The 14,047-nt window shown below is 44.0% G+C and overlaps 1 protein-coding gene across 1 annotated transcript in view; it reads left to right on the forward strand.

Moving 5' to 3' along the window:
• The window catches only part of LOC143022790 (uncharacterized), a 42,000-nt gene extending 28,251 nt beyond the window's left edge, over positions 1–13,749 (forward strand). The window contains exon 3 of the mRNA XM_076181155.1: positions 11,708–13,749. Coding sequence (XP_076037270.1) covers positions 11,708–11,873 — 166 coding nt within the window. The 3' untranslated portion in view covers positions 11,874–13,749. The remainder of the gene's footprint in view (positions 1–11,707) is intronic.
• The last annotated feature ends 298 nt before the right edge of the window (positions 13,750–14,047 follow it).

Genomic DNA, 14,047 nt, shown 5'->3' on the forward strand with positions numbered 1-14,047 from the left:
GACTCAGGCAATGGATGGGAGGCAGGGATGGATAATCATTAACAACGAACTAAGAATAAAATAAATAAATGAATAAATAGATAAAATGTGGAATGGGATGGGTGAAGGATGGGTGTATACCTTGACCACCTTTCTTATGAAGGCGAAAGAGCCTTTTGGTATATGTATCATTATAGTAGTTGTTATTGTTATTATCATCATTATCAATAATATTACGAGCGCGCACACACACACACACGAGCGTAGCTCCCCTTCCGGTAAGATACTAGGTAAACATACACACACGCACACACACACACACGCGCGCGCGCTCGCGCGCATATATATATATATATATATATATATATATATATATATATAAATATATATATATATATATATAAATATATATATAAACAGATATATATATATATAAATATATATAGAGATATATTTATATATATAGATATATATATATATATAAAGGAGAAATAAGGTGAGAGCCAATGCAGGGGGAACATTCCTATGCAGTACAGGTAGGCGAGAGGAAGCCGAGAGGATGGAAGAGGGAGGTAGGGGAAGGGAGAGGGCCCACAGTTAGCCCTGCAATGCTCGAGGGTGAAAATCTTGGCTGCATTGGCCCATTGAGAGGAGGCAAAAAGATTTCAAAAGGGACCACTGCATCAACCAGCAAGGGAGCGGTCTTTCCACTGCAGGCGACAGAAGTACTGGCGAGGACGGTAGAGGGGGAGGAGGAGGAGATGACACGGAAAGGGGAGGAAAATTAGATGCACCAAGAGAGAGGTGGATGAGGACAATGAGAGGGGAGGAAGGAGAGGAAAAAGAATAAAAGAGGAAATAAAAGTAAGTAAATAAAGATAGGGAAGAAGCTACTTGAGGAGTAAGAGGAGAAGAAAGGGAAGGGAAACAGATGTAGAAGAAAGAGGTAGATGAATACAATGAGGAGGGGAAGAGGAAAGAGAGCCAAAGAGAAGCCAAAGAAGAAGACAAACGAAACATGAAATGGATGAAAAGGAAAGGGAAGACGAGGGAGGAAGGTAAATGAGGAGGATGGAAGATGAAAGATAGAAGTAAGTGAGAAGAATGAGAGGTGAGATGGAAGAGAAGACGAAGAGTGAGAAGGAGGAGGGGATGGATGAAAAAAAGAGAGGTGTAAGAGATGGTAAGGAGGAGGAGGAGAATCAGGAAGAGGAGGGGAGGAGAGGAAGACGTAGGAGGAGGACAAGGAAGGTGATAAAAGTTGGGTCAGGAAAATCACTGACTGAATGATAATTACATTGTGTCATAACAGGAAGAGAAGAGGAGAGGAGGAGGAGGAGGAGGAGGAGGAGGAGGAGAAGGAGGACAAAGGGATGAAAAAGGACGGAAGGAGGAGGAAGAGGAGGAGGGTACAAAGGTGGATATGAAGGAGAAAGAGGTGGATAAGGAGACGGGGGCAAAAGAGGATGTGGACGAGGAAAATAAAGGAGTTGGAGAATCAGGAGGAGAAAGGAAATAAAGAAAAGGAGCAGGAAGAGAAGAAAATAAAGGAGGATGTGGTGGAGATGGAGGAAGAGGAGAAGTAGGGCAAGTAAAGGAGGAGGAAGAGGAGGAGAATGAAAATAGGGAAGAGGAAAAGTAAGAACAGATGAAGGAGGAGTGTGAAGAGGAAAACGTGAAGAAGAGGGAGTGTGACTGGGAGAAGAAAAAGGGAACAAAGGAAACTAAAAAGACGAAAATCAGGAGGAGGAGGAGGAGGAGGAGGAGGAGGAGGAGGTGGAGGAGGGAGGGGAGAAAGGAGAGGAGAAGAATGAAAAAATAAGAATAAAAAGGGATATCCAAAACATGGAAAAAGAATAGGGAAAATCACAGAGAGAAATACATACATACAAAGACACACACACACACACAGACACACACACAGACACAGACACACACACACACACACACACATATATATATATATATATATATATATATATATATATATATATATATATATATACACACATATAGCAAATATAAGGAGGAAGGCAGGAAGAAGTTGAAGAATGGAAGTAGGATTCGAGTCACAAGAAGAAAAACTGTTGTCGTTGTTGTTATTACTGTTAGTCATTGTTGTTGTTGTTTTCTTTTTCTTCTTCTTCTTCTTCATCAATGATTCCCAGAGCAGAGATGGCAGACCTTGCCCCACATATCCACTGGGACGGGGTCTGCCTGAACCATTGTCGCCAAGACCAACAGTACTACCCGTGATATCACACTGGACTATTTTTCCTTCAACCTCCGATTAATCGGCGGTAACGCCGCCTACCTCCAGCACTTTTCCCGTCGTGAAATCACTCTTTGGTGGCAAACTATTTTCTTTCCACAACAATTTACGTAGAATATCATTTGATATGCTGGAGGAAAATCATCTTCCTCCAGCATATAATCAGACTCCTTCCCGAGAGCTGATGTCTTCAAATCTGTTCCAAAAGTCGAAGGTAAAATAACCCAGTGTGATAATTCGGAGACCTCCGTAGAGCTGATGGCCAGGGATGCTGGAGGACCGCATTGTGAACAGCTGCCCAGGATGTAACACTTCACCCCATACCATACAACACATAATGGAAGACTGCATTATACGCAATCATGCACGCAAACAACACAACATACACTCTATAAAGGATTTGTGGGAAAACCCAGTTTCGGCTGTAGCATTCCTTGGGGAAACGGGACTGCTCGGACAGACAGTCTAGGGAACAACAACAACAACAACAACAACTCGGAAACCCTCGTCGTTGAACAAGAAAGTAATCTCATCCCATAAAAGAATATTGACACAACTCGAAAGGGGAGGTCAGCCTTTCAGGCAAGCTAGCAAGCAAGGAGGACAAGGTGTGTTTAAGCAATTCAATGGAGTGACGAAAGACACAACACCAGGAGGAGAGACGACAAAAAGCAACCACAAGAAGGATGCATTCTGCTACCGCTGAGGTACAAGAAAGAGCCCGCCTCCCATGACTATTATCATTATTATAAATCATTATTTTATAATTATTATTATTGTTATTATCATTATTATCATCATTATCATTATCATTATCATTATCATTATTATTATTATTATTATTATAACCATCATAAAATCTTTAATAATAGTAGTGATAATGATAATAATAATGATAGTAATATTAGTAATAATAATGATAATAATACTAATGATCATAATAATACCTGTAGTAACAATGACAATGATAATGATAATAATAATAATAATAGTGATAATGATAATAATAATGATAGTAATATTAGTAATAATAATGATAATAATACTAGTGATCATAATAATAGTAACAATAATGATGATAATATAATAATAATAACGAAAATAATGATGATGATAATGATAGCCGGTTTACTGAGTTAGCAGTGATACAGTAACGAAGTACAATTTGAGATAATTGTAGAAGTAGAATAAATGGAGTCAATAATACGCTGCACTATGGACGGAATGTCGCTGTTCCTCTACCTCCTGTTATGCTCCTTAGCGAGGGTGACACCATTTCTCTTCTGAAGGGAAGAAGAGAAGATCGAAAGGGCAGGAAAGGAGTGGGGGAGGGCAGGAGAGGAGTCGGGGAGGGCAGGAGAGGAGTCGGGGAGGGCAGGAAGGGAGCGGGGGTGGGCAGGAGAGGGAGTTGGGGAGGGCAGGAAGGGAGTTGGGGAGGGCAGGAAGGGAGTGGGGGAGAGCAGGAGGGGGTAGGGGAGAACAGGAAGGGATTGGGGGAGGGCAGAAAGGGAGTGGGGGAGGGCAGGGAGGGAGTGGGGGAGAACAGGATGGGATTGGGGAAGGGCAGGAAAGAAGTGGGGAAGGGCAGGAAAGAAGTGGGGGAGGGCGGGGAAGGAGTGGGGGAGGGCAGGAAGGGAGTCGGGAAGGGCAGGGAGTGGGGGAGGGCAAAAAAGGAGTTGGGGAGGGCAAAAAAGGAGTGGGGAAGGGCAGGGAGGGAGTGGGGAGATCAGGAAGGGAGTGGGGGAGGAAAGAAGAGGGAGAGGGGGAGGAAAGAAGAGGGAGTGGGGGAGAGCAGGAAGGGAGAGGGGGATGGCAGGGAGGAAGAGGAGGAGAGCAGGGAGGGAGTGGGGGAGGATAGGGAGGGAGTGGGGAGGTCAGGGAGGGAGTGGGGGAGGACAGGGAGGGGTGGGGGAGGACAGGGAGGGATGGAGGAGTGAGCGGGGGAGGGCAGGGAGTGGGGGAAGACAGGAAGGGAGTGGGGAGGGAGTTGGGGGAAGGCAGGGAGTGGGGGAAAGCAGAAAGTGAGTGGGGGAGGGCAAGAGAGTTTGGGGGAGGGCAGGAGGGGGGTGTAGGAGGACAGGGAGGGAGGTGCTGCACAGGCTGTTGGAGAAGGTGTTGAACAGAGGGCAATAAGACGGAGGGTACAACCTCGTTTGCAACACGGGACTAGTTTACTAGCCGCTAGTGCAAGCTAACTTACCCGGCAAGTAAGTGTTGACACTTAAGATATTTTGGAGGCAAGTTGACTAACTTTCCGTTGATTTTAGGCAAGTAGAGGGCTAGTTTACATGTCGCTTTTAGCACCAGCGGCTACTAAACTAGCCCCGCGTCTGTGGGGCTTAAGAATAAGAGGAGAGGTAAGGGAAGTCAGTGCAAAGGAGAACGACCCAACGTTGAATATAACTCAATGGAACAGGGATTTTTATATTCCTCTACTCTTGATATCAGTCAGGTCTAGACGAGGCCCTTCATGTTCTGCGGTTTATAGTATACATACTATAATCTCTTTACGCGTATATGTGTCTGTGTAGGTGTGTGTGTGTGTGTGTGTGTGTGTGTGTGTGTGTGTGTGTGTGTGTGTGTGTGTGTGTGTGTGTGTGTGTGTGTGTGTGTGTGTTTGCGTCGGTGTGGATGAGAGCTCGGAGCTCATATATGGCTCTATCTATGGGTAATGCTGTGTATGTGTTTTAGTGTATTGCGCTCGCGCGTGTCTGTGCATACGCGTATGCATGTGTGTGTATATGTGTATGCATTCGCATATTCATGAGAATTAAGCGAAGGTTGGAACGGTAGTGATGCAACATAAAGGAGTCGGGACCTCCTCAACCACAAACCCTTCACATTCCCACCGAAGGAAACTGCTCTTTGCTCAGAGAGGTCCGTCGAGGTCTTGCATAGTGTACTGTACACCGTTCTCAGGCTTTTTTTCCGTTCTGCCACATCGGCTGAAGGAGGGGAGGAAGGGGTGGAGGAGACTTACAAGGAAGGGGTAAGTCTACTGCATGAGGGTCGTTATGGACCAGCAACAATCGAGAGAGGAAATCTTTGCTGCATTTGTCCATTGAAGGTGTGCAAAAAGATTTCAAAGGGATTGCGTGCATAGGGGCGTCAGGTTTCTTCCCCTGGAGGGAAAGGGTAGGGGGAAGGGGAGCGTGAGGAGGAAGGAAAAGGGTGGAGGGGGGTGAGGAATCCCGTGCATTAAAGTGCACTTGCTTGTTACATCGAAGTCCGGGGATGAGGTATTGGTTTGGTCGAATTTTCTTTTTTGTTTGTTCGTAAGAAAGATTACGACAAAACGCCTGAATCAAATGACATGGAATTTTAAGAAAAGGTCGGTAGTGGTCGCTATGTGACTGTTAGATTTTGACTGCAATCACATCGACATTATCAAGGACACTGATGATATGGTTTGACGTCACAAACTCCCCTCCCCCCTATCAGAGGGCTAGGACCGTGCCCCTTACAGATGACTTTGTACCGTGGTCCAACTTCACCGGTGGCAGGATTCGAGCCGCTATCCCCTCGACTTTCGCCGCAAGTAACGACTCCCTCACCAGCTCGGCTAGCGAGCTTCCAAGGATACTGAGAATGTGAATATAAGTACACGCTTAAAAAAAATTGAGTTGTACCGGCGGGCGTTCGAAGTGGAGTTTTGAAGGGAAAAATGCCTTCAGTTTTCCAGAGACAGAAAGAAAGTATTAAATGATGTTTCTGTTAAGTAAATGAATCCATGAACATTTCAATAAACTTTGACCTCTCTTTGTTATATATCGGACAAACTTTTCAATCTTAAGATACATAATTTTTCAGACACTGCACTTCACTAACAGTAATATGGAGTGTGTGTGTGTATGTATGTGTGTGTGTGTGTGTGTGTGTGTGTGTGTGTGTGTGTGTGTGTGTGTGTGTGTGTGTGTGTGTGTGTGTGTGTGTGTGTGTGTGTGCGTGCGTGCAGGAGCGGGAGAGGTGTCAGGTACAAAGGGAGAGCCGAGGCTATGCGAGATGCATCGCGGAGGGGCAGAAACTTGTCTGCATTCTCCTCTCGAAGTCGAGCAAAAAGTTTCCAGGGTCCTTCGTGAATACGGTGCATCCCATTCCAGTCCTTTTTATGACTCAGGGCTTGGGGCGGCGTGTGGATCCTCCGCACAGGATGCAAAGGTCATACAGTTGGGAGAAAAAGGTTCTCGACATTCCTTACACGCTTCAGTTTCTAAATGCGCTTTAATGGGATAATACAATTCACAAATGTCTTCGTAACGAATGTAGAGAAACTCTGTTTTTCCGTTCACGGCTGAAGTGTCCCGTTTTCTTTGTTGCAAGATGCCACCATTGTACAAACCGTTGTCGACGAACTTATTGCCCTCACTGTACCTGCGAGGTAAAGGGGACGAAATCTTGGCTGCATTCGGCCATTGAAGGCGTGCAAGAAGTTTTCTATGGCCGACCTGCATCGCACCAACCGCCGAGGTGGTGTCCATAGGAGTTCTCTTTTCTCTGCTCTACTGTTAACAAGTGCATAGTCAACATTACCAGTGTCTTTGATCTCGTCATGTGAGCTGTGTCCTTCTGTGTCCTTTTCGTTTGACAGACTCTTTCACTGTCCATGGGGTTTCCTTCGACTGTATAAAATCATAAAACCGAAGAAGAGATGGAAGGACGGAGTGGAGGAGATCCTGAAGGCGAATGGACTGGGGACGTTGGAGGAGATGAGGGAGGAAGAAAACTTTGAGAGGAGGACTAACTGGAGAAGAGTGGTGGCCCACCTGGCAGGCTAAAATCCTTCTCGGGAGCAGAAGTGTAGTGAATAAATCGCCTGGAACTAACATGAACAATTGTATAGATTGGCAGTTGCAGTAAAGGGGTTGAGAGATGTTTAATGAGTGGGTGAGTGGGTTTGTATGTGTTTGCAAGGGAGTTTGGGTTTTTGTTTCTTATTTATTCAGTGTTTACATTTATGGATTATTTCAAGTTGATGTCTGTACATGTGCATATTTCTCTCTTTTTTAAATAAAACGAAAAAGAAAATGGGTACTAGATGAAAATAAATTGGAGAAAATAAACGTATAGATACAGATGCACGCGCGCGTACTCCAAAACACACACACACACACACGCATATACAGAAGGAGAGAGAGAGAAAGAGGGAGATAAATAGATAGATCAAGACATAGAGAGAGAGAAAGGAGGAAGATAGACAGAGAGATAATGAGACACATAGAGAAAGAAAGAAAGATGGTTAAATAAAGAGAGGATGAAGATTAGAAGAATCGTCAAGTGAGAGGAAAAGGTAACTGAAGACGATGTAATATTTCTGCCGTCAGCCCGTAAACCTCTGGTGAGGAACCTTCGTTAAGTTCTTTCGCGGGTCGTTGCGGACTCCATCCACCGGGAGTGTTTCTGTATCCATCCGTAAAAGTCTCACTCATCCTCACCTCAGTAAAGAGGAAAAGAGGAAGGGACCGGGAGATCTCGGAGAAAGGAAGGGAATGAAGGGGGAGAGGGGGGGGGAATGGCGAGCAGAGGGAAAGATATTTGAATGAAAGCCATAGAGGTTCCAGAGAAAAATTATGCACCGTTTCCTTCATCTCTTGAGAGGTGAGCGGAACCGAACTCTCGTGTTACACTCCCCTCCCACCTCCCCCTCCCCCCACCACCTCCATCCCCCCCTAGGGTTGCATGGCGTTGCAAACTGGGACGGGACTAAGAGCAGTAGTGATAGAGAGAGAGAGAGAAAAAAACCCGCTATTATCATATATACGCAAGTAACACTACCTTTTTGCACGCGCGGACACATTTGTTTTCACGGAGATTATGCACATTCATATTCATGTATGCACCCATAATTTCATGATATAAGCACATACACAAACAAGTACACATACAGGGACGAACACACACGCGCGCGCGCGCACACACACAAAAACACACATGTACCCAAGTGTTCCTCCAATTCATCACACTTATGTATATAAACATCCTCTGCATTCCTGTCCATGGTGAATAGCTTTGTATAATGTTTCGATAGGTTGTACCTCTCTCCCCTCTCTATCCCTCTGTCTGTCTCTCTCTCTCTCTCTCTCTCTCTCTCTCTCTCTCTCTCTCTCTCTCTCTCTCTCTCTCTCTCTCTCTCTCTCTCTCTCCCTGTGTGTGTGTATTTACCTAGTTGCATTTTACAGGACTAGAGATATGCTCGTTCTGACCCGTTTTTGTATCTCTCCACATCCAGTTTGCTTTTGAATTCGTGTATAGTTCTGGCATTAACTGTTTCACTGTTCAATTTTTGTGTGTGTGTGTGTGTGTGTGTGTGTGTGTGTGTGTGTGTGTGTGTGTGTGTGTGTGTGTGTGCGTGTGTGTGTGTGTGTGCGTGTGTGTGTGTGTCATCTTTACTCATTTATGAGGAAGTCATCCTTGGGTAAATCGAATGTCGTCATCGGCCATGATGGACTGCTATAAGCAAGTGAATATGTGTGTGTGTGTGTGTGTGTGTGTGTGTGTGTGTGTGTGTGTGTGTGTGTGTGTGTGTGTGTGTGTGTGTGTATGTGTGTGTGTGTGTGTGTGTCAAAGGCGAGCTACAGCTACCTCATGATTGGATGTGAAGAGCTCTCACGACGCTAAAGGGAATGTGATGGGAAGCTGGACATAGAAATTCATGGAACACCTGGGCGGAAACACTGCTGCGTTCATTCGAATGGAAATAAAAGTCAACTACCGGTATGCCTGGTTGCAAAGTACCTCCATGTTTCGTAGAAATAAAGGTATATCGTCTTTATGGAAGTTCTCATTGTACCAAAGATAGTTCTCTCTGGCTCAATGTAACAAACTTTTGTCCAGTTGTTTACAGTGTGTACACATGTAAATAATCAGAGGAAAACTCAGTTTTGTTCAACTATGCAATATATATATATATATATATATATATATATATGTGTGTGTGTGTGTGTGTGTGTGTGTATATATGTGCAATAAGAACACTAGGAACGTGTGTTTTATAAATGCAAGGTAACCACTTAAGAAAATAAACAAACGGATCAGAGCGCTTTCGTGTATTACATCTTCAGTGAAGATGTAATATACGAAAGATGTAATATACGAAAGCGCTCTGATCCGTTTGTTTATTTTCTTAAGTGGTTACCTTGCATATATATATGTATGTATGTATGTATAACAAGTACGTGTACGTGGTTGTCTCATGTACATACGTGGCACGATATTGCCCATGACGATAGAAATACAGTAAACCATTGGTTGTAAAAAGTTGCGTACGTGCACGGCAAAGTATGCGCATGCGTGTGACGCACTACCGAGAAAGACAGCCGCATCATCCGCCATCCGGGGAGCAATTGGCGCAACAAGTCTTGGGGAACGACTCTGCCGTGTTACACAGCCTTCCTGGCCAGCCCTGCGGTGGGGTGACCAGATTTCTCAAGTGGGAATATGCTAAAATTATGCTAAATTGGCAAAAATAATGCTAACTCTCTTGTTCCTCTTCACAGGTTCGATTTCTGTTATATTTTCTTATTGGTACTGTATTATTTCGTGGGGGAAATATGATAACTTTAGCAGAGATATGATAAGTTTTGTCAGCCAGCTCCCGGGACGAAGCGAGCCTCGCCCGAGGTGTCGCTGGTGAGAAGAGGAGATGCGAGCGTGCGAGGCTAACGAGTACCTGCATCACCGGAGGAGCGAAAAGTTGGCTGCATTCGCCCATTCATAAAATGCAAAAAGATTTTCAATGGCTCCTGCCCTGCATCCGTTCGTGCATCGGGAACAGTTTTTGTGCCGGGTGGAGGGGACGGGTGTGGAAGAGGAAGGGAGAGAAGGTGAAGTTAGGACGTGAGAGGGTGAATATGTAAAGATATGTTGAAAGATGTGAGTAGTGGTTGTTAATACACTGCATGAAGATGGAATAAAGTTCAGTACTATGAAATTTATATTTACTATTAATAAATAAACATATTCATACGGTACATAGAGTATATCAACTCCATAGCCAAATATACACACAGATATACTTATTTATATTTTACTGCATATTCCACAACATGCAGATATATACACATACACACACACACACACACACATATATATATATATATATATATATATATATATATATATATATATATATATATATATATATATATTATGTAAGCATAGCAATTCTAATGCCAGCACCTAAGTTTCTATTTTCCATTCAATTACTTAAACTTGAATGGATCTTATGCAAATCATATACGTGTGTGATTGAATGTCGGGTCAAAGGCGTTCATTAGCTCCACTGTACACAATACCTCTGTCCCGAGAGGTGGACGGTGAACAGGGACTCCCCTATCCACAATGAGCTAAAATGGAAAGGACAATAAGTGGGCGTGGAATGGGTGAAGGGTGGGTGTATTCTTTGACTCGATCCCCTCCCTTGTAATGGAGATAGAGCCTTTTGGTGTGTATATATATATATATATATATATATATATATATATATATATATATATGTGTGTGTGTGTGTGTGTGTGTGTGTGTGTGTGTGTGTGTGTGTGTGTGTGTGTGTGTGTGTGTGTGTGTGGCGATATGTTAGGGCGTCGTTACTTGCGGCGAAGGTCGAGGGGATGGCGTTTCGAATCCTGCCATCGGCGAAGTTGAACCAAGAGCGTTGTTCATTAAATTCCACGCTACAAAGTCCTCTGTAAGGAGAACCGTCCTAGCCTTACGATAGTGGGGACTTTGTGACGTTAATACACACACATAGATTCTCTAAGTGAACAAATAAATAAATAAATAAATGGGCACGGGGGGCCCAAAGTAAAGGTAAGAACAGCAAAGATGGACAAAGAGCAACAACAGGGCTGCATTCGAAGGTGAGTAGAGCATTCATGTCGTGAATACGTTTATACGCGGTTTCAGGGCTCCACCTTTCATAAAAATCTTCTCATTCACGGATGCCATGTACATGTTTATACACATGAACGCGTGATTACATATAGATACGCGCACACATACACATACGTAAAAAAAAAAAAAAAAAAAAAAAAAAAAAAACCGCAGTCCCTTCAACCATACTAGTAGGAGAGCCGCCCAACTTCGTTATATGGGAGGGGTTGTTCCTCGAGGGTCAGGAGAACGAAGAAGCCACCTTCCACCTAAAAAAAAAAAAAAAAAAAAAAAAAAAATCGTGGGTTTCACGGATCACTTGCAAAAATACATCATCTTCATTTTCACTTCGTTAATTAATGACTATCTGGCCCTTTATAAAGACTGAAAGCAAGAGGCTTCCTAACAATCTGCCGTTCTCGTGATTGCAATCCCAGAAATTACTACTCTTATTCTCGGCTCCACTGATCCCTTACGAGACGTACTGAAGACGAAAGAGATAGCTCAAAACTTTATTAAAACTTTAAGCTGATAAGGTTACGATTAACAATGTAAAGATCAATAAACTTTTTATTTTCCTATTTACAGATGGACCAGGAGGCTGAAACGAGCCTTGGAAGATGAATCGTCCCGAGACTTGGAAGATGAATCGTCCCGACCTCTCCCCCGTCTGGGATATTCACTGCATGAGATTCATGCATCGAATATCTTAGGGACTTTAATGGCGCCCCTACGGACCAGAGCCACGAAGTAATTATCTTTATGATTAGAGACTCCACTCTCTAAAAGAAAAGGCAAACAAAACACATATCTCTTCTCACTATCACCGTCCCTCTGTTCTTCTAACCTCTAAATTTCTCTTTTACTATTTCTATGAATCCGGTGCGATAATGATCCCAAGGACAGAAGCGCTGGTTAAAGTGAGATATCATGTTATGCTCGTTACCGGGCCCCTATGCTACTCTCCATCATCATCATCATCATCATCATAAATTGGGTGGATATACCTGATTAGGACGTCCCTTCACTCACACGCCAACGCCAGTCCCCATGGTATCTCCGAGCAAGCCCCCATGCAGTCATCCTTCTCATCCCAAATAACTCAGCAGATTCGGTCGATTGCCTAGCCATGAGTTCTGTGGGCAACTCTCCCTCGTCTCGTTCACTGAGGAATGTCTCTTATGAAGATCACCCAATGAATAAGATGAACATAAGGGGTGCGAATTATATGCCCATACATCAGAAGGTGACAATCACGAATTATGCTTGTGACAGCCCTAGGTTGAGTCTTACGGAAGTCTCTGGTCTGATACATAGTAATTGCAGCAATACCAAAGACATCGAGACGCCTTCTCAAGTCAGTATTCACTGTCCATGTCTTACAGCCGTACAAGACAGGGAGCAAAGGCGACTTGAGGATTCGAGTCATACTCGTAGTTCTTCTATATAAACACTGACAATGCCCTGTACTCTGGGTGATCTAGTTCATAACACCATGTGGTGCCAGTCCTTCGAAGAACCTCTTGATATGACCCATCACTGTTATGCATGACACTTCCAAGGTATGCGAAGCTTTCCATGGCGTCAATGTTCTTGTAACATGCAGGGACAGACTCAACTTTGTCATCCACTAAGGCCCTAAACACATGGATCTTGATCTTGGTTCGCAAGACCTGAAGACCTAGCGGTCTCAAGGGCTGCAACCAGGACTTCCAGCGACTCTACAAGAAGTAGAACATCATTGGCAAACACAGGGTCACTGACTTTAGTGTTGCCAATGGATACTCTGCAATGACAATGATTGACAATTCTGTTCAATACACTGTCTATGCAGGCGTTGAAATGTATTGTGACGAGGATGTACCCTTGCTTCACTCCTGAATAAACAGGAAGAGCCGGACACGCCTCCTTCACACTTCACAGCACTCTGTCCCAGAGTATAAGCCAGACATCAAGTCAATAATCCTCGCAAGGATCCTACAAATCAGCAAAAGGTCTCAGAGCACTTCACAATACAGCAGTGAGTCAAACGTCTTCTTGAAATCAAAGTAGGTTGTATAAAACCCCATTTGAAACTCACGGCGTTCAACAAGAACACAAAACGCTAGGATCTGATCAATTTTTGACTACACTCTCCAGTGTCTCACGCGACGCCACACCACTCCTCGACCCTGGGCGCTCTCCAACGAACTCCTCGACAACTTTCAGAGTTCCACGTTTAAGGCTATCCCTCAGTTCTTCAGGAACTCAAGGGTGCTAAGTATTTTGAATCGATTATAATGCTTCCTGGCCTTCTCCAGATGAAATTCAGGTGGATTACATCTCTGGGTTTTTCTGGACTTGATACACAGTCTGTGTTGCAACCACAAGTCTTGAATCGGTTCCAACGTACTCAGCACTTCGGTAAACTCTGCAGTTCTGTTGGATCCTCCTGCGAGGATTAACAAGAAAGTAATTGATCTCCTTTGCCCCTCCTCCGGCACTGCCACACGAAGTCCATCGGTGTGACTTTCGTCTCTGGAGCCTGGCACAATCCACGAACTCCTCGGAAAAAATGCTCCCTTGTAAGTTTAAAACTTCTGTCGTTATTGGGAGTCATGTATCTGAATAAATGTTGATAAACTATAAAATTTCTTTTCCTGAGCCCTTGCGTCGGAATGAGGTACTTCATGATGCGACAGAGATGTACGTCAAAGAAGTCACCACGTTCATCCCTTAGGATTTCTCCTTACCTGAGTAAAATAGCCTGGCGTCAAATGAAATAAAAATACTGAAAACAAAATCCTTCCATCCTCCTTTCGCCCTCTGACATTATTATAAGCCAAAGGTATTCTTGCTGGTCCATTCTTTTACTTGCAATCACCGAACTTCTTTCATCCAGATTTCGAACTCACTCCTGAGCTAACACTACTCTTCGATCGAAGTCCG

This window comes from Oratosquilla oratoria, unplaced genomic scaffold (genome assembly GCF_046742065.1).
Source record: "Oratosquilla oratoria isolate Oo_2021 unplaced genomic scaffold, ASM4674206v1 SCAFFOLD176, whole genome shotgun sequence".
Lineage (NCBI taxonomy): Eukaryota > Metazoa > Arthropoda > Malacostraca > Stomatopoda > Squillidae > Oratosquilla > Oratosquilla oratoria.